The sequence below is a fragment of the Lepisosteus oculatus genome, chromosome 11, assembly GCF_040954835.1.
Source record: "Lepisosteus oculatus isolate fLepOcu1 chromosome 11, fLepOcu1.hap2, whole genome shotgun sequence".
Classification (NCBI taxonomy): Eukaryota; Metazoa; Chordata; class Actinopteri; order Semionotiformes; family Lepisosteidae; genus Lepisosteus; species Lepisosteus oculatus.
In genome coordinates this window covers 31,768,620-31,789,495 of record NC_090706.1, presented here as the reverse complement: position 1 = coordinate 31,789,495, position 20,876 = coordinate 31,768,620, and the positions used below count along the sequence as shown (strand labels likewise).

The following is a 20,876-nucleotide window of genomic DNA, read 5'->3' as shown; positions in this document are numbered from 1 at the left end:
CCCTTCTTGACATATCAATATGCAAATGTACCCTTTGATCTATTACACTGAAGCACTAATGCCCGTGGAATTTGTGAATGTAAGAATTTGAGCTTTGGATTTGAAGTTAGGATTAGTTTGCTTAGCGAAATAGGTGTGGCTTTGGTGCTTTAAAAAGAAGAAAAAGAAAAAATAATTTAAAAGAAAAAAATAGTTAAGGTTGTATTTTTTATTATATGCTTCACCAGGTTTGACAATTGTTTTAATAACATTTTAGCAACAAGACCCATACTGATGCATGTCTATCTGATGTTGCAGCAAGCCTGCAGGCACGTGGCAAAGATACTGTTTCTCTAAGAGGATCCTGACTGATCCGTCCCTACACCAGCAACACCTAGACAAGTACATGCTGCTTGGGGGATCTTTGAAATTGGATCCGATTTGTTAACTTTTGGGACCTATATCAAATTGTCCCCACTACACCCAGAAGATTTACATTCAGCAGGGGACCTTAATGTTTGTGCAATTACTACAATTAAACTTTTTGCAGTTATACATGTATCATTCAATTCCTCCTGCATTATAGAATGTGAGAAAGGGCATTCAAAGGTCAGACTTACTTCTGAATGTGTCTGAAATACATATACACTACATAGTCCAGTGGTATTGCTGCACTCATTGGTCATCATCCATAAGCACCGTCAGTCTGAAAAAATGAAACCTCATCTTTCATGTGTCGTCTTCCTTCATAAACAAATAAGTAAAAGGCCTGAAGTTGGTTTATTTGGAGTAGGAGTAAGGGTATAGAAAATCCATCTTATTGCAAAGAATATTTTAATACACACTTTAGGGATGTGTTAATCCCTTTGCATTCAATATAAAACACACCAGCACATTCCTCAGGCAAGAATATTTTTTATCAGGCAGGAGCCAAAAGGATTACAGACAAATCCAGAAAGATGAAAGGTAAGACATACATGTCTTTCAGTTACAGTTATAACTTATGAACTTCAAGCTTCATATTAAAGGACATGCTTGTTTCAGAGAAACAACGAATACACATGCCTACACACCTTGGTGTTAATACTGTACTCTCATAGCCTCCTATGAAGTGCTATAAAGTCATAGAAGCACTGGGGTTCAACCACTTAAAATCTGCTATGCTGGTATGCTAGTCCGTCTTTGTGAATGAGTGGATGCCACTTGGTGAATGAGCAGTTTTGGTTCATGTAAAGCCAACTTTCTGTCAAATAAGAATGTTCATTGGGTGATTTGTGCTGTCTTTTTCAAGTTTAAAGGATGATGTTGTTGTGTTATATCTCGTCCCTTGTCAAGCACCTCGGAAATGTATTTGACTTTTTACAGCACTGGGGCCTAGAAAAAAGTTACCAGTGGCTTGACTGAATGCCCCCATACAGAAAAAGAAATTTGTGTTAGAAACTGGGGATAGCAGAGCTTGTTTAGAACTAACCATGAAATTGAAGATGATATTGCTGTTTAACTGGACAGCTTTCATGCTTCACTTTAAGAATCTCTTTTGACCAATTCGATTTAGTTGTCAAAGTGATGCTATGGTGGACTAAATGAACACAGGGCCTCTTTAAAGGGACTTAGCAGAATATATTATGGGTTAACCATGCTGCAGCTTTTTCAAAGAATCCCAAAGACTCTTCCATAAATCATTCTTTTAAATATGGAAAAACAATGGAAAGATTGCATCTACATCTGACAAACATGTATGCCTCTCCTTTTCCTTCCTTATTTTAAAAGGGTTTCTTCGAGGCTAATACTAAGTGGTGTCTTAATTAGGCCTTTCATTCACAATATTTTGTTAAAATGAGTCATGTATCTACAATATAAATTGTTCTTACTTAAATACATAAATAAGGTACTCATATACCAGCCCCATATCTTCTTTTGCATTTTTGAAAATATGATCATCAATATGATAATTGCCAACAAAACAATTTCAGCATGTACCTGTAATCGCTAATTGCAAGGCTTGGGAATCAAACACCAATATCTTTATTGTAACAATTTTACATATTTTACTGTATAATGGCAGATGCATGTTGTTTTTATTGGTATACTGATGGTAGATCTCATGTTATTTTTGACTTAAGACTTTAAAAGGCATAAAGTAAATTGTGTAACACATTTATTAATCTTCTGCGGTGTCCCCTGAGAGACAATCTAGCTGCAATTTGTTCTATAATGGAATATGGCAAGGTTTTAAAAATACCAATTGCAGTTGTCAAAAATTGCTGCCCTTCAAAATTGCAGAGAACTTTTCAAGAGCAATAGTAATAGAAAGCAAACTTATGCTTTTGATTCTTAACATCTTTATGGAAATGAGGAATACCATAGGAAGTGATTAGAAAAATAATTGAAACAAAAATTGCTTGTTATGAAACTGCTCTTCAGATCACATTCATAAAACATTTATGAAAAAGCAATAATGAAGTTTCCCTTATTATTGTGCAGTGGCTCATCTAATAATAGATTGCATGTTGAAATCCAGTCTTGACCACTCTCTGAAACAACAACTGTTTATCTTTCATAAACAAACTAAAAAATACTTTTCCTGTTCAATTAATAGTATAAAATGTTTTTTTTAACTTCTGTGGAATTTATAACTAGGTTGCCTCATTTATCTAATACAATTTTGTCTGAAACAATGTGGAGCTTTATTATGAAACAGGAAAAGGCTCACACTCACGATTTTCATTAGTGTACCACAGTGTGTTCAACATAAATAATTCTTCTTCAGGTTTGGATATTTTGTCTTTGGTATAAACAAATGATGCAGTCTATATTTTACCTCAGGAGAATATTGTTTTTCACTGATTTCCTCTTATACTGTAGGACTAAATATTCCCACTCCCATATGTATGAACAAATCAAATATTGAGACATACTCACTTTGATGGAGAGAGAGTTTTTGACAGTCTTCACTGTCCTTAGCATTTCAAGGTTGATTTGGAGAGTATTAAAAATACCTTCTGAAAGAAAATGCAAATCTGAAGAATGGTTGTGAGGATGATAAGAATCCATATTTCATTTCTTGTAGAAAAGGCACAGGTCTTTATAACCCTGATATAATGTAAAGAAGCTGTTTCTCACCTGTACAAAAACAGAGCTTCAACAACAGCAACTCTTTGCTTATTTAGTCTTTTGTTCTTGCTTCCATTTGCAAATCAAAAAGAAATAACCCCTACTCATCAGACTATACTGAAGAAAAACAAAATACTGTTTTTTTTTAAAAACACTGCATAAGTCCCCTTCTCTCACATGCTACCAAAAAAAGGGTCTATCCTGAATACAAGGCACAGACTTTGCAAGGGCTCTAGAGACCCTTTTAAGCAATTATATTCCTTTATGATATTATACGCAGTTGCTTTTTAAAAAGATGGCTTTTGATTTTTTTTTATAATGAAATTCTGCAACACAATTCTGCAACACAAAGACATTTTTTAAGTCTGCCTTTGGGTGAAGAGAAACTTGTCATTTTCCTTCCTGTTCTAAGAATACAGCTGTAATGCTTTTAATCTATATCTGGAAGCAATTGTTAAGGAGTTCCTCAGGCCTGGGTTTCCCATTATTTCAGGAGCAAAGGTTATTGCAACTCCGGCCTTTTCCTAAACATTTTTTTAGCATCCCTTGCAACTAGGGGAGTAGAGTGATAATATTTTCCTTCCAGCATGCCCAAAATCTTTGAGAAAATTAAATTGCTAGATATGTAGCTGCTAGACCCAGTGGTCTCCTTTGCACTTAAATTTAGCAAGGACTGTTGTACTAAGAAACCAAAATAAAATTAATTATATAATTAAATACAGAATACCAATGAGAACAAATACAATCACTATCAAAGAGTAGTGCTGCTGCAAAACTATTTACATTTGAACAAAACATTTGAACATAAGCTTCAAATGTTAACTCTGTGTTTCAATCCAGTTGTTTCATCTTTTGTTTCCTAGTAAACATCTGTATGTAAAGTTCATTAATGGTAAGTTTCTGAGGAAACAGGGATACAGTAAAATATCACAATTTGGATAGAAGCTAAAATTCCCTCTTTCTACTGTATCTCTCCTTAATCATAGGAGGAAAGTTGCTAAAGAACATAGCAAGGAAGTTAAAAAACTTAGCATGGAAGTTAGAGATCAGCTAAATTATGGAGAACAGAAAATTGAAATTGTTCATTTCTACAAGGGAAGACTGAACTAGATTGTTCATTGTAGATTTTGGATTAAATTAAATGCTTAGTATAAGTAGACGCTAGTTGCTGCTGGTTTTTAAATTGATTTTTGAATTAGAAACAGCTGTAGTCAGGTAGGAATATAAGCATGCTCCAAGTTAAACTAGGGTGCATAACTGCTGATTGGCCAAGAGCAAATTCTCAGTTTAGCATGCATACCAGAATCTATATCTATATAATGCCACCTGAATGTCCCAAATGTATAGACACCCTCCACCCTAAGAACCCCTTGCAAGAAGAATAGGACCTGTGTCTCTGGGGGTCCATCAAAGTCTACCACTGGGTGCCAAACAAATTAAAAACAAATTTGGTTGATCTCTAAGCTGTAAGCTGTTGAACTGTAACATGACCAAAACACAAGTCTTTGTTTTGCAATACATGCAACATCCTTCAAGGTCCTCTGTAGTTAAATTAAAAATCTGTCATGAAATCTAGGCAGAGCACAAGAAAGCACTGAAGAGGGAGCTGCAAAAACAGAGGAAGCACCATATGATAGGAATTGGCAAATATCACATTCAGAGGTTCAAACCCCTAATCGACAGAACACCAACACACAAAAGCTGCCAGGAAGGAGTTGGCCTTAGGTTATCAATGGAAGTAGAATATAGCACTGTCATCAATATGCTGGAGGCTGGACTACGTCAGTATGCTTTTGCTCTCCATCTGGGGTGTTCACAGCCAGCAAATTTTAACAAATTCATTTATGCTCTCTTCAAAAAAAGAACAGTGTTAAAAGTACAGTAGTTGGAAATAAAGTTTTATCGGTATTTTCTGCCGGGCAAATCAATGTATAAAATGTACAGCACTTGTAGTTCACACAAAATACTTTTAACTTCAAGACACGCAGCCTTCATACAACGCCTTTACTAGTCATTATATCCAGACTTATTCTCATAGCACCAGATATCTGTAACCTTATGAGAAACACATCCTTCACTTACGCATTCATAAATGCGTTAAAAATAACAAGACATTACACAATGTTCATTCATGTTGCTACTGTAGCTCCTGTGTGCTTGCATAGCTATGCTGGAAACTGTTGAATAACGTCAGACACATTAAAATAAACAGGAAGGTAACACTGGGCAGTGAACTTTGCTGCTCTTCGAAAAAGCCCAGTAATACGTATGACTTATATTATTAGGTGAAAAGGTGAAAACTGAAGATAGCTATCCTATTCTGAAGCAGTGGTTACTCCTTTATTTCCTGCCAATACTTCCAGTATTGGCACATTTCACAAAGTCAAACTGAAAAGTGTCAAAGTTTGTTTAATTTGTCACTGACAACTCACCTGTCACATCCTGGTCCTAGAAAGACTGACTATAATGCACATTCGAGGAAGCTGGAATAGGCCTGTGAGTAACAGACCAGCATTAAGAAAAAAAGTAAAACAGGAGAGATTTAACCTTTCTCAAAAATATATACTGTGCAATATTAAAGGTAGAATTTTTCTTGACTGCAATTATTGAAGTCAAAATCTTAAATTAACGTTTGTCTCCTTTTGTATCAAATAAGTGATTTACAGTGATGTATTGGTAGGCATAGGAATAAGTAGGGGTTAATTCCATCTTTGTTCTTGGAAAGAAGAAGGTTTTGACTGTGGAGCCTTAAAGTCGTGGAAATAATCTCTTTCTCTTTTCCATTTTTCATGGTGACACAGAGCTCAAATTTTGAACTTTTTAAATTACTGCTTTTTTCTGATATATTGTATCATACATTGGAAGATACATTGGGAGTACATGGTATCTCACCAGATACTGTACCTGTGAAATCAGTGTTCATACAGAATGTTTCTAGAGAAAATGCATGTGCAGAATCAACCACATAAATTCATTTGTGGGATTATTTCACAAGTCATTAGTGATGAGGAAACACACATTGACAATCCCTGCTGGCAAACAATTTAATGTATGCGTAGATTAAAAGATTTGCATTTGTTTGCAATAAAATCTTTAAAGTTCATACAGCCATTTCTATGAACTCTATGCCAATAAAAATGAAATATTTCTGTGCAATAACATACAGTATATTTCTGCTAGATGCTGAGTATATTTTCAAACATCCAGTTTTCAAACGTTATCTTTTGTTCAATACATTTTAATACATTCATTGTAACACAATGAAGTCTGTTTGCTGATGAAGTGAGGGGATTGGTAAACATATTTAGTACATAAATCTGGTGATTAAACTTGATCTACAGATATAGTCCCTACACTGAAATGGATATATTACTGGGCAGTTGCCGCAATACAGCATAAATGCTGTTTTTTATGTTTTGTTTCTTCACTATCTATCAGGAAGCACTTGTAACAATGGACTTTACTTTACAACAATAGAACCAGTTGTTTACGATTTTTTTCAGATGGTGGAACAGAGGAGACATCAGAAATGATGTGCAATGTATCTAACCTGGATGGTGGAGTAAGGAGTTTTACTCTTCTTACAAAGCATTCTGCAGGGCAGTTCACAGTGTGAAGAATGTCTGGTCAATACTATTTTTGAGAACAGGGCCTTTGAGGGAGTGTGGTGTTAGCTGTGTAATTGAAGGTCTTCAACTAAGGCAGTAAAGAAGTATTATTCTATGATGTACTATATGTGAAATTTAAGTGGAAAACAATATTCCTGATTACAGAACAAAGCTGATCAAAAATGGACTTGTAAAGAAGATTGCAAGAGATGAAGAGAAGAGAGAATCTGGTAAGACATTTTCAGCCCCTGATTTGGATATGTACTGTACCATCATTGCTGGGAATGGGCTCCAACTCAAAGAGACCATATACCCATTAGAACAGGTACTGTACCAGCAAGTACCTATTATTCTTGCTATTATAGATATATTATTCTGGCATTAGTTATCTGATGGCCTGCTTATTATTTTCAGTTTTATTCAGAATGTTGACTTTTTCATTTTTTTAACCAGAAATAGTTCACAAGAGCATAATGTTTCCTGTTATCCAGATATTTAGATATTTCAGTGTTTAATCAAAGATGAGGACTAAATGCAATGAAACAAAAAAAAATGTTATCTTCACACCATTTATTCATTAATGGAAAAAAGAGAAAAGGCTATTTTGCAGATATGACATTTATTAAAGTTTATTGTTTATCTTATTGAGTTTTCTTCTTCCCACAGTGTGAAAATTTAGTTCTTGCCTGTTAGTGCCTCACTATGTAATACTTAGTGGTTTAGTATAAATTATAAAGCAAAGGCAAAATTTATCAGAGCTATTTATGGGAAATTGTGATTTCCTTCTTAGTGTTCTGAAAGTAAAATGGTTTAATGGTACACATTTCAGTTCCAGTGCCATTTGATGCTATCAAGATTTATACACAAATTGTTCAAATGTGCTCAACAGCATTGAAAGGCAAAATTGATAAATAAATGAAACTGAAAAGAAATTCAATTGTGTTTTTTTTTCTCTTATTCTTCAGATCTGCTGCTCTATTGACTGGACTGTAATGTAGTTTGGCTAATTGAAGGATTTTTCTGTTTGCTATGGTGTAGTTATTTTTTTATGTGGTGTATTTAATTCACTTAAATAGTCAGCAGCTGTAAACTCTCCCAATTATAGTTTGGACAATGGAGTGAGTCATTAATTTTGGTTTAAATTAAAGTTATGGGTAATAACCTTTTAAAGTAGTCAGTACTTTGCATTATTTTCAGAAAGTTTTTTTTGCTCAGTGCAGCAGTCTAAATTAAGGAAACTAATAAGTCTACCTTCATTTAGTGTTCCTTCCATTATCTTTGGCACTCAATAATACTATATTCTTAGAGAACAAGAAGTTAACTCACGTTGTTGAGTTTACCCTTAATTCCTGAATAGAAGACTGCAGAAGGTCTGAATACCTACAATACTACAGTTATGGAGACATCATTATTGTCTCTTATAAACTGATACACTATTTAAACTGTTATACAGTGTATATGGGTGGGCTCCATTAATCAGGAGGGGCCTTAGAACTGCACTGTGAGTTCCTGGTGTAGATTGAACGCATGCCAGGATTTACAGGAGGTTCACAGCTGGAATTCCTGACAGAGACAGCTTCACAAGTCTCTGTGGCGGACTAGAATAAAATGCAAGGAAGTGAGAGAGGCTCAGAACAAGGGATTCAATGTAAAGAAGTCCATCATTTTTTGTGGTGCCACAGTGTGGCGACAGACATTATTGTGCCATAGATAAAGCCATCATCTGGGTGAATGCTAGAGTAATGTTGATGCTGAAAGAAGTGTTAGTGAGATAGTAGGGAGCACTCACCTTGCAGTCTATGTTGGTTTTAATGTTCCAGTATTGTGATGGGGACACTATACTGTAAAAAAGGGCTCAAACTTTCGGATGAGATGTAAAACCGAGATCCTGACTCTCCATGGACATTCAAAATCCTATGGTGTTGTTCAAAAAGAGTAGGGGTGTTACCCTGGTGCCTTGGCAAAATTTCCTCCAGGCCTTTACCAATCATGGCCACCTTACAATACCTATCTATGAAATGGCTTTACAGTACTGTTGTCCTCCCCACTGATAGCTGATGTGTGGTGAGTGTACTGGCACACTATGGCTGCCATCACATCATCCAGGTGGATGCTGCACATTGGTGGTTGTGGAGGGGAGTCCCCACTACCTGTAAAGCACTATGAGTGGAGTGTCCAGAAACTACCTGTAAAGCATTGTAAGAGTAAGGAATTATTATAATAATAATTATTATTATTATTAGATCTCACAGCACTTCTGTAATCAGCATTGATGTTTTGTCATTGCCTTAACAAACAAGAGGCTATAAAATCTGACTTAAATCAAACCTAAACTACCTTTTAATAATATGCCATTTTAAAAACAATTTTCTGTCATTCTATATTGTTACAAATGCTTCTTCATGACGTGTTTTAGAATAGAACATTGGGGAATGTTAGCAACCCAATAAATTGAGGCTACAATAAACTCCCGTTAAAAGAGTTGTTTGTGAATGTGAATAATGGTGAAAAATGTAAACAAATTTGAGCTTGTATTTTTAGCTTTAGTAAGGGACTTCTGTGTAGTGTTTCATGAAAACTTCAGAGAACTAATTAAAATAACCTTGACAATAAGCTACTTTTTTTTTCTCCTCAGACTGAGTTGTCTCATCAATATTGATTTAGGTAAGCCCATCTGGCTCGGTTCACTTTTAAAAGCTTCCAGTCCCCTTCCATTGACAGGTACTCCATGATTTCAGTAAGTCTTTTAAACTTGTCCATCTGTGAACAATAAAGAAAGACCTATCAAAGTCTATTGAAGCAAGTTAGGATAAGGAGGAAGATGAGGTTTCAGGACCATGGAAAGCAGCTCAATGAATCACATGTTTGTAGGTGTTCGTTCGTATACTATACCAGTGCTGTTATGTAAGTTATTAAGAATGCTTTGATACAACTTTGAATGCAAAGAATTCAACTTTGACATTAAGAGGTGAAAGACATCTTAGATTAGCCAATTGTGTCCTACGGTAGTTAGTGAAAATGTAATGTAATGTAGGATCAATGTCTTTGTGACACCTTGCTGTTTGATAAAAACAAGGTTTCTTCTGCTGATTTTTAGCTTTGTGTTAGATTATTTGAAATAGTGCAAGCAATTAAATCTCAAAGATTCTGTCAAATAAAAAACATTGAATGGATTTTTGGGGATTTAAAACAAAAGCACAGTTGAAGAAAGGTTTAGACCCTTGTAAACGGTATTCTTTTATAAGAAACCATGAATTGCCCTTTTAGTGTTAACACAGAGTTACTATCAACATTATTACAACGTAATCCTAAGCATATGTGTTGTTTAGTCTAATTGAAACACTCATCTTAAAGCTACAGATAAATAAAATAAAAAACATATAAATAAAAGTAAAACTAAATAAATATGCAATGCCATCTGGCGTCCAAAATTACTCTAGATGTTAAAATGTGAAGCAGCAGGTGGAATGCAAGACAGACTCATTGGTGACATTTCTCTATACTCACAGAAGGAGAAAGCTAACGTCAACATTCTAATTAAAAATCACGGACTTTTTTCTGACAGTTTTGAAATGTTTTTAGCAGTACATATGAAATATAATGCAATGAGTTTTTTGTATCACTACATAATAGTGAGAACCCTAATTTAATTTGCATGATAATGACGACGATTAAGTAAATTTTACTCTGGAGCTTTGTAACTATTAAGTCTCTGTACGTTGTTACTCGTATTTAGGACGTTTGGTATGACCTTAAAACAGCAGCCAATTCACTCAATATTCATCATGAATTTAGAGCAGCTGTCACCATTTGATTAAAATTGTTTGTTATCAGAATGTTTAAGGAACTCTGAAGAAGTACCTGAGTATCTAAGTCTTATTGGTGCGTGCTATTCAAAATTCATTCTGGATTAAAGTGTTACCAACTATCACAGTTTCCAGTGAAGTATAGCTGTAGTCCGATTTATTGTGAAATGGAGGAAACTGATTTTAAAAATCTCTTGCAAATATTTATTCAAAATATTTCACTGATACTTTAAACATGTTATCATGTTATTTACTTTATCACCTATCACAATTATGCGGGTATCACTTGAACTGTATATATACAGTAGACTAGTGACCAGTATACCTGGCGACAGCTTAGCATTAAAAACACAGAAGCGGAATTCAAATTGCCGTCGACCATATGCTATTAGTTTTGCATGTTAATAATCTGTAATTGATAATTACATAAATCACCAGCCTCAGTTCTATAATTTCGTAAAAACGGTACTTGATGTTACCAATAAAGATAATACAATGAGAAGAATTATAAAACGCACCTTTTTCTGTTCTTACAAAATCGCAGTGATTAAGACCCCTTGCGAAACCAAAGTTTATTTTAAAAGCATGTGTGATGTGACAATGCTTGACAGGAAACGTCCTTATGGTGATCATTAATAAGAAGTTTAAAACTACCAGCAGTATAGAACACTAGTTAAAGACTTTTTGTAAGAGTTCTATCTCATCTGTTATTATTCACATTTTAACTTTTTTTTCACCCAAAACGTTTCATAGAGTGATATCCAAAGTTTGTTGGAGACAAGTTTATAATTATATTAACTATTTTTTTGCTTACGGAAACCACCGATATTAAGAACTTAAATTGCTTCAGTTACTTTTACATGTGTTCTTCCAAATTACAGCATGGTTTCGCATACCACAATACTTTACTGATTTTATTTCACAGCTTTGAAATTTCTGAATTGCACTCATTTTTAACAATGTTAAAACGTTGAACTTTTTAACAATTATCTACATAGAAACTGATGAACATGAAACAAGTAGTAAAAACGGCAACGCTTATTTGAACATTATAGGCTATAAACTTAACACATGGTGCAACAATTCCTTAAGTGCGTTTTGCAGTTCTCCATATTATTTTCTTAAACGCTTTTCGAAAGTCCCTGTTAAAAATTGTATAAATAATAGGGTTAACGGAACTGTTACAATACCCAATCCAGAAAAAAAGATTAAATAGTGCATCTGGAACATTGCAACTTTCTCCACATATTGCTTTTAAACTGTAGGTAAAGAAAAAGGGAAACCAGCACAGTACGAAGACTCCCATAACTACAGCCAGCACAAAAGTGAATCTTTTCTCTCGTAGCTGTGCCACCTTAGTCTTAGAAATCGATTGCTGTCTCATTTTTTGCTCACTGAAGAGCTGAGAAGCTCTGTTCGAAGCCCAGGAAAGACGATTGTTCTGTTTGGGACAACAATCTGAACCCTCAGTGTTCCTCTTTTTGGAGAAACGAGAATTCCTTGGTTTGTTATCCGAAGCAAAGCTCTCCTCTAAATCGATATCTTCAAGTTCCTCCTGCCTCTGGTTACTACCGGAGCTCTGACTGCTCGGGCTCTCCATCTCCAGTTTCTCCTTGTGTACAAAACATGTCTCAGACTGCGAGGGCTGCCTGTCCATTCCATTTTTGGCAACAAAAACGGTCGAAGACCGCTGTTTGGCCACCCTATAAATTTTACAGTATACCAAAATCATTATTACGCAAGGAGCGAAGAAGGAGACTACACACGACGAAAGGATGTACCAGGTCTCGTCGTTCAGCAGGCACACTTGATCGTCTTGCTTTTTCATAATCAAAGGTGGGAAAGAGATGACAGCCGAAATGACCCAGACTACAGCTATCATAGATTTGATCCTTTTGGGGGTTCTTTTCAGATTGTAGCTGACAGCTTTAGTCACTGACCAGTACCTGTCCAAACTGATGGCACAGAGATGCACAATGGAGGATGTACAGAACAGAACATCCAAAGCCAGGTAAAAGGCGCACCAGGTACTGCCAAAGTACCAGTATCCCATCACCTCGTTGGCAAGTGAGAAAGGGATTACCAAGGTGGCCACCAGAATGTCCGCAGACGCGAGAGAAACCAAAAAGAGATTCTGAGGTGCCCGGAGTGCACGACTGGTGAACACTGCCACCACAACGAGAACATTTCCCACAATTGTTACCAGGATGATCACTGTCACCACTAAGATGATAAAAGCAGCTGCTGGCAATGAATGAGGAGGTACCCTCGGAGTGGAGGTTGCATTGGCATCCTGCGAGGCATTAGATCCGCCTTGAGCCTGTTGGTTTATATCCATTCTGATGACATTTTCAGTCCAGAAGCTCCGATTCTTCAGTGCAGCTCCAGCAGCTCAATCCGAACACATTGAAGAGACTTTTAAAGAAATTGTGTTCATTTTAAATGTCAAATGCTCTTTGCTTGGCTGGTTAATTTCCTTATGCTGAATTCGTGAATTTGATTAAAATATAAATTTTAGAAATAAATATTAATATTTGATTACGATGTCGAAATGAAGCCACAAATATAAATTTGCAACAATGGTAATGGTATCCTGTTTGTTGCATCGAGGCTGCGGTCTTTGCAGTTTCGCAAGTTTTGAAAAAGAATAAAAAAGCTTCGCGTGCTTCAGTCCTCTTCTAAGTAATGCTATTCCAGCAACCGGATAACAGTTTTATCTTTGCTTTATCCCTCTTTTTCTTTCCCTTTGCTAATTTTTATCTTCCCGTTGTTTCATTCCACAAACATCCTGTTATTTAAAGGAGAGGAAATAAAAGCACATGGGGCTGTTTTCACTCTTAACCACATACTCCGCGTCTGTCAACTATATACAGTAGAGCCTTCCCAGAGAGGGGTAGAGTAGGTGACATCATCCTTAAGACCAACCCATATCAAAACCTACTTAGCAGCAGATGTAGCTGCAAGCGCCCTCAGAGTAACATTACAGTACGTATGAATCTCCACCGTTAGTAGGTTAAACCTAGTACTGTATATAATACAATAATCGGTGATTGCAGCGAGACACCTACAAAGATGTTTTTCATTACTTTTGATTTATCTAATTAATTATATTGCAAAAAGGAAAGTTGAAATGTTTTTCTAGAAGCCTTCCTGTTGTTCTTAACTTAGCTGTTTTTTTATATTTTAATCAGCTATAGAGTTGTGACAGTAATTGTCTACCTTCATCGTAGGGATTCACCAGGATTTTTCCTTATGATAGATATATTGAATCTGAAAAAAAGACAACATTTTTACTCATGTTAAACTCGCCATCTTTGTTATACCCACGTCTATAAACGCTTAGACTGAAACCAAACGTTTTTATTAGATACATGAGGAAATCTATCGACTGCAAGCCATCTGATTTCCTGTCTTTATATTACTGATACAGAGTTACTCTCTAAGACAAAAAAAGCAAAACATTATCACCTTTATAATACAGTTTGCAGAATGAAATGAAGTGAATCAGTACCAGCATGTCCCCTTAGGGTGAATTTTGTGAGAATTTAAGGGGATCACACTAACTTAAAAAGGAGTAGTGGAAAGCTAGTTACAATTCACAGAGTGGCATTAAGAATAAGGAATTAATCTGAGGACACCTTCATGGATCATTTACATATAGAAGAAACTGGACTTTACCTTGCATTATTCATATTCACCTTGATTATGGTTTTGGAATTGTGTTTTATCACTTGAGAAATATTTCCAAATTGAAATCTGTACCACTGTATGTAGGGAAAGTGAAGAGATAAATAATGCTCAATCATAACTCTGTGTGTATATCTAATATTAAACCTTAGGAAGCACCAGTTATTTTAGAAAGCAGCTGCCAGATTATTCACTCATACCTGAGTCTCGGAGCATGACACTGTAGTTGAAGTCCTGTATTGGATAAAAATAAAATTCCAAATTTATTTAAAAAGATGTTACTATGAAAATGCTGCAAGGAAGCAAGAGCCTTAGACTGCAGTCCCCTTTTGTAGATTTTGCAGAATCATTGAAACTCAAAATATCTTAAAAATGTATTATTTTTTAATTTGCCTTTTGGAGTGTATCACAGCTGGGGGCTCTGTTGCCTGGCTTTTATTATACACAGTGTTGTGGGATGCTATGAAATTAAAAAATCAAATCTTACTGTATTTTGCTAGTAAATGATGTACTACAACCTGTAGTTATGAGGAGAATCATCACCTACAGTAAAGGTCTCACGTTTTATCCTGTTGCAACATGATGATTAATGATTCTGATTAAATGATACCGAAATAAATAATTACAGTATGAAGCGGTATGAAATCTAAATGAAAAACATCACAAAATCAACAATTTAATTTGAAAGGCTGTCAGAGCGTAACACAAAGGAAGATTTCTGCTCATTTAGAGGGGTGTCAGTGAGTGGTTGTAATTTTCAAATGAATGTTAAAAAAATCAAGTTAAAAGCCTTAAATTCATTAAACTTATGACCCATTCTCATACAGTAAAAGTACTTGGTCATTTTTGTCTATGACTAAGTAAATTAATAATTTGCAAACTTATGGAACTAGCTAGCTTGTTTGCAACTATACTGTACCAGAACCAACATGTAGATCAGTGATAGAAATGGTGGTACTCCACTAATTACGTTACCTCACTTTGGATTTTTACGCTTTACCTGTACCCTCGCCTTCTTGACAATTCACCAATTTTTAATCCAAGCACACACATTCCCTTGAAAGACTACTGTCTGTAAATAGAGATTTTATCTTTCACAAATATCTAATAAAGTAATTTGAAGCTGTATCACATGTTCTGTTTATATCCATTATCACCACTGTTTGTTCAAAGAGCATACATCATTGCTAGTTTCCACTAGCCAGTTAGTTCATCACAAAATATCCTTTATAAATCTTCTCAAATATTCTTCTAGTTTTACTAGACTACTTTCTTTTATATTTAGTGGTATTTCTAAACATCACTTACTGTATATAAACACAGATTGTAAGAGTTGCTGGTATATAATCACTTGCTTCACTTGTCACACTTTTTATCCATGCGGACTACAATAGCAATTTTCCAGTCACTGGGTATAACCCCTGCCTCAAGCAACTGCTGGAAGAGTTTTGTTAATTGAACAAGGATAACATATCTTGTTTCCATACGTAGAAATGATAGAAAAGCATCCAGCCCTAGAGATTTGCTTATCTTAAGTGTTTCTAGAACCCGCATCTCTCTCTACATCTTCTATGCTGCTCTTGTTTATTACAGTACTTTACAGTACTGTGTTTGTTCAACCTTCAGGCATGTTGTCTTCACTTAATACCTTGCTTTCTCTTAGGCACATGAGATAAGGAGAAGTTTCAATTCATTACCTTATTTACTGAGATCTCTTTGAAAAATAATACAGTGCAACATTATATACAGTGCCCAGTTGATTTATTCATACCTACTGTATGATGAAGCAGGAATGATACATATAAAATAACAGAGTGATTTATAGATCAGACAATGTTTCCTCCTTAAAACAATGTAAAAAAATGGGGGTCAAATTTATTTACCCTATTTTATTTAATTTTATTATTTACTCTGTAGGCAGTATTTAATAAATCCTCCTCAAGCAGGGATTACATTAGATGCCTGCTGTAGTGTGCTATGAGCTCCTGGCACTTCTCAGGAAGGATTTATGAACATTCCCCCATGTACTCCTTCATGACGTCTTTCGGACTCCTTTGGTTTCCATTAGTGAACTGTCATCTTAAGTTAGAATCACAAATGTTCTGTTGGACTGAGGTGTGGAGATTGAAATGGCCAGTCAAGAACATTTATTTTGTATGTGGTTAACCATCCTTTTGCTGATTTGGATCCATACTTTGGATCATAATCATGCTGAGATGTCCACTTTTGGCCAAGCTTGAGCTTCGCGGCAGAAGAATCAGACGTCTGGTCAAAACACATGTTGGAGTTCATGATTTCAACTGGACTAACAATGGCTCCAGGAAGTCTATGTGCAAAACTACTCCAAAACATAATTGACACCCCCACAATATTTCACAAGTGAGTAGTTGTCTAACCTACGCTTCATGATTTAAGCTCATCGGAATGTTGATGAACGTGTCTTGTCAATACAGCTCATTTTAATTCCTTCTGACAATAAGAGGTTGCTTTAATTAATTCAGATGTTTATTGTCAAGCCTGAGTCACAACTTCCTTAAGTTCATCATCATAAAGAGGCATCTTTCTTGAAACTCAGCTTCTAATACCATGATGTCATGCAGGTGAATGGGAGTTTTCAACACTCTGTAACGTGAAGATGCATTTGAAGATTGGAGATCTTCAAGTGTGGCCTTTGGATTTATGGTTGTCTCCCAAACTTGCTACCATAGTAGCAAGATATACAGTACTTGTGACCTATTCATAGAACTTTTGAAACTATACCATAGAGCCTTAAATTTCTTAATGTGGAACACAAAAGTAGAAAGTGGTGGAATTGTTTTTTTTGTCATCCCCCAAAGTGGATGTTACAATATGACCATTTGCTTGCAGAAGTTACCTCTGACCTCAACCCCGATGACGCATGCTGCTACTCAATGTTTTATTTGTATCACCTCTTTTTATATCCTAGGGAAACAGGAAAATCAGAGGCGTGTTGAATTTTGTTTAAAAGAATACAGATGTGTGAATAAATGTGATCCTATTGTTTGGAATCCACTTAATTATTTATGACATATATGACTTTACTCTGTGAAAGGCTATTAAAATTACAATATAACATCATTAGAAATTTAAGTGAGACACATTACCCAACCCATAACTCTTTGTGCTTTATGATGCTTTTTTATTTCACTAGGGGAATGAATAAATCTGGAGGGCACTATATATATATATGTCACATATTTTCCACAATTATAGTCTAGCTTGAATTTAAAGAACGAATGTTGATAGCCCCTTTTCCACAGGTCTTTTAAAGGGTAATTATTTGTGACAGAAGCAAAAAAAAGTCCCAAAAACGTTACAAATGCTTCTTAAGAACAGTAAATCACACAATATAAAAAAGAAGGTCAGTGTCTTTTGCCTTTTCTTTTATATGTGAGTATATTTATTCTATGAAATTGAGTCTGGGATGGGTCCTTATTTAGATAATTCCTGTACACCTTTTTAATTCAAGTCTTTCAATTATTCTTCTTTTGATAATGATGTGTATATGCAGTTTTTAATTATGACAAAAGCTGTGCTCTCATAACTATTTCCATTGCATACTACCCAATAAGACATTTTGAGTTGCAATGTGAAGTTTATGTCTTTAAAACTAAAGCACTGTAAGGTTGTTTTGTGTTTCCCAAAAAATACAGTTTTGTTCCTTATAGTTGAGTTTCCTAAAATTTGGGACAGACTACCATCTGCTCGAATGCTGTATTAGTATTCTCCAGTTCCAAACTCATGTGAAGAATGGTATTCTGTACAAAATAATTATTGTGCAATCTGTTCGTGAATTACATTTACTTACCTTCCATCTGCCAGAGGTGCAACTGAACCTAGACCATAAATAATCCAAAATCCTAGGCTGAATATGAATAAAAAGTGTTAAGCTGCTGCTGTCTTGTTATTAGTGTGCTTTTTTCAGGAAATTACAATGGGAGAAATCTGAAAAATACATTATTTAAACTATTTTTCATTAATTATCTTCCTAACCGCAGAATTTTCCAAATGTGTCAAATAAAGCTAGGTATTTAAACATTTATTTTTCTTTTAAAGCTCTCAGTTGTTGGTCTCTATTACTTTCTCAGCATTTCCTAATTTCTCATTGGCATTTTCAATTAACACAGCCCTGAAATTTAATAGTTTAGTTTCCACTAGATCAATAGGTTTGCCTTTGTTTCACAAGTGAAATTATTTGAATTTGAACAAGTCAAAGAATGCAGATACTGTACTGTATAATGCATGGGGGACATGCAAACCTTATTCCTGTCATCAACTTGTTCATACAGAAAAGTAGTGTGTCAGAATCAGCTTAACTGCCATGTCAATTTAACTAAAACTTGGCATATTTCGAAATAAAGTTCAAATAATTCACTAATGTTATTTACATCAGAATCCTCTTGAATTAGAGACAGCTTAGCATGTGAAAACACGTAACTGTCACTGTGAGGTTTAAGGCAGGAAACTGTCAGGTAAAAAGACATAGCAGTTCCTCTTTTTAACGCAAGAGGCTTATTCTACCAGTGATTCAGGCAATTCTTTTTCCAGACACAGAACAGAATCCACACAGCCAGAGGTTTTCAAATGCTGTAAGCCATTACTTTTTAAAATGATATCCAGATACAGTATGTCCATGTTATTGCCAGAACTTTCATTCTGCTTAATACTGCAATTGTTCACCAGATATTTTGCTTGCTATTAAGCAGTTAACAGCAACACTACACACACCAAATGCTTCCTTTCTCTCACTCTACTGGTGTACACCAGGGATCTCTCCTGCACTCTCACTACAATTCTCTCTCCATACCTGCTCCCTGGATCTCCTCAAAAATCTCTTTGTACCATGTTTATGCTGATGATGCTCAAAGCATACTCCTTTTTTCTTCCCACTGATAGTTATGTCTCCTCCCTCTACCTGCCTCTCAGCTATTCCATACTAGATGCACTTCCTTCATCTTAAACTCAACCGCTTGACTTTTTTCTTTCCTCTTCTTCTCCTTTGGCAGACCTCTCCATCTACTTCCCTCTTAATTCAATTCATGTCAGCCCACTCATCAGTTTATTACTTATATTTGATGTGACCTTCATGTACATTCACCTGCATGACTGTCCCTTGTACATACAGTTGATACACATTTTCTGTCTCGTACATTGTCCTTTGTAAGCACATCAACTAAGCTAGCAAATGAATGTATGAAAGCACTGCAATACTTTTCCTGTGGTGACAAGGTATTGGTATACCTTGAGTTCTTCAGGGAGAATCTATTCACTAGTTGACTTTACGTTGTCTGTACTGCTTTGTCAGTCAACAAAAGCTCATTGACAGCTACATTCCAATACAAGTGCTTGTATGAAAAGGCACAAATGTGCCTGTTTACTTCCATTCCATTAGTGTTATTTGATTCTAAAGACCCATTGAAATGTACAGCATTAAAATAGAACATGGAAACAGAATAACTTTCATTTTAGTGCAGAAATTCAGATTTTTATTAAAGCATTACATAGATAAGTGAATATTTCCATTTTACACCACTACTGACATTTCAGTCAAAAGGAGAATGAAATTATGCAATGTAGTTTAGACAAACAAATAAGCTACTTTATTTCTGTGATATATAAATGCATGTCATTATTAACTGAAAGTCATGAAGAAATTAATTAACTTCTAGTACATAGATAGAACTATTCCTCACACACAGAACACCCATACAAAATTATTTGCAAAGAGGCATACAGATGATGTTTTCTTTTCTGAAACTGTATTTGCTGTGATTTGATCTGTTAATTAACAGAGATTGTCTTATTCAGCTTTTAGAAAACTCAATCCAACAGGATCGTAATTTTAATATTTATTGTACTGCAATGGCTTAAGCCCATAAAGCATATTTTTTATTTGTAACCTACAGTAACATTGCAACCTAACAACAGTCACTTTTCTGTAGCATTTCACCACCGATTCTGAGTAAATGGGTCAGTTATTATGGAACAACCTCCTGAAACAAGTGCAGTCTCTTTTGGGTTTTTTTTTTCTCCAAGGAACAATTTAAATCCTCAGCACGCAAATGCAATTGATTTTTCTGGACTGGTCAATTGCTTTTATTATTTTCCCACAAGCCGACAATGGTGTGAGCAGATTTGCCTTTCATTTTTCTCCTGCAGCCTCGCCAGTTGTATCTATTATGTTTATGTAAGCCATAAGGGGGATTGATTCCCTCTTTGTTTTTTAACAGAAGCTCATTCAAATCTGAGTCAGTGCGTTCATGTATGTTGCTCAATGCAGATAATTTATTTTTTTCAGCTTTCATTCATCATTAATGCTTTCATAAAAATGAAGGTGTCTTTGGTAGCCTAATATTCTGGCTTCAAAGACTATCACTCTCTTCAGGAATGCGCTCTGTTCCAAAAGGCAAGCTTCAATTTATTCCGTTTCTCCAACCTTAGCAATCTTATAGAAAACTGAGATAGAAAATTGTTTTATCTACAATGTGTGGATTGCAGATAAAAATGCAGTCATCTCTTTCACTTTCCCAGTGAACTCACACCATCTAAAACTATTATTCAGTGTTATTTTTGCGATGAGTTGTCTTTACATTCTGGCGTGTTTGTCATTATAATCAAGACTGGGCTTGTACTTATTGGTGAAGAGGAATCCGTAGCTGTT

General features: G+C 35.3%; 1 protein-coding gene across 1 annotated transcript; it reads right to left on the bottom strand.

Annotated features, from left to right (window-relative positions):
• Positions 1–11,064: 11,064 nt before the first annotated feature.
• adra2db (adrenergic, alpha-2D-, receptor b) lies at positions 11,065–13,355 on the bottom strand. The gene has a single exon (XM_015349680.2). It carries the CDS (start codon positions 12,843–12,845, stop codon positions 11,595–11,597), a length of 1,251 nt encoding a protein of 416 aa, XP_015205166.2. The 5' UTR covers positions 12,846–13,355; the 3' UTR covers positions 11,065–11,594.
• Between the last annotated feature and the right edge of the window lie 7,521 nt (positions 13,356–20,876).

What these genes read in the sequence shown, in the direction of transcription:
- adra2db (XM_015349680.2), bottom strand. Translation starts at nt 12,845, where the DNA reads ATGGATATAAACCAACAGGCTCAAGGCGGATCTAATGCCTCGCAGGAT.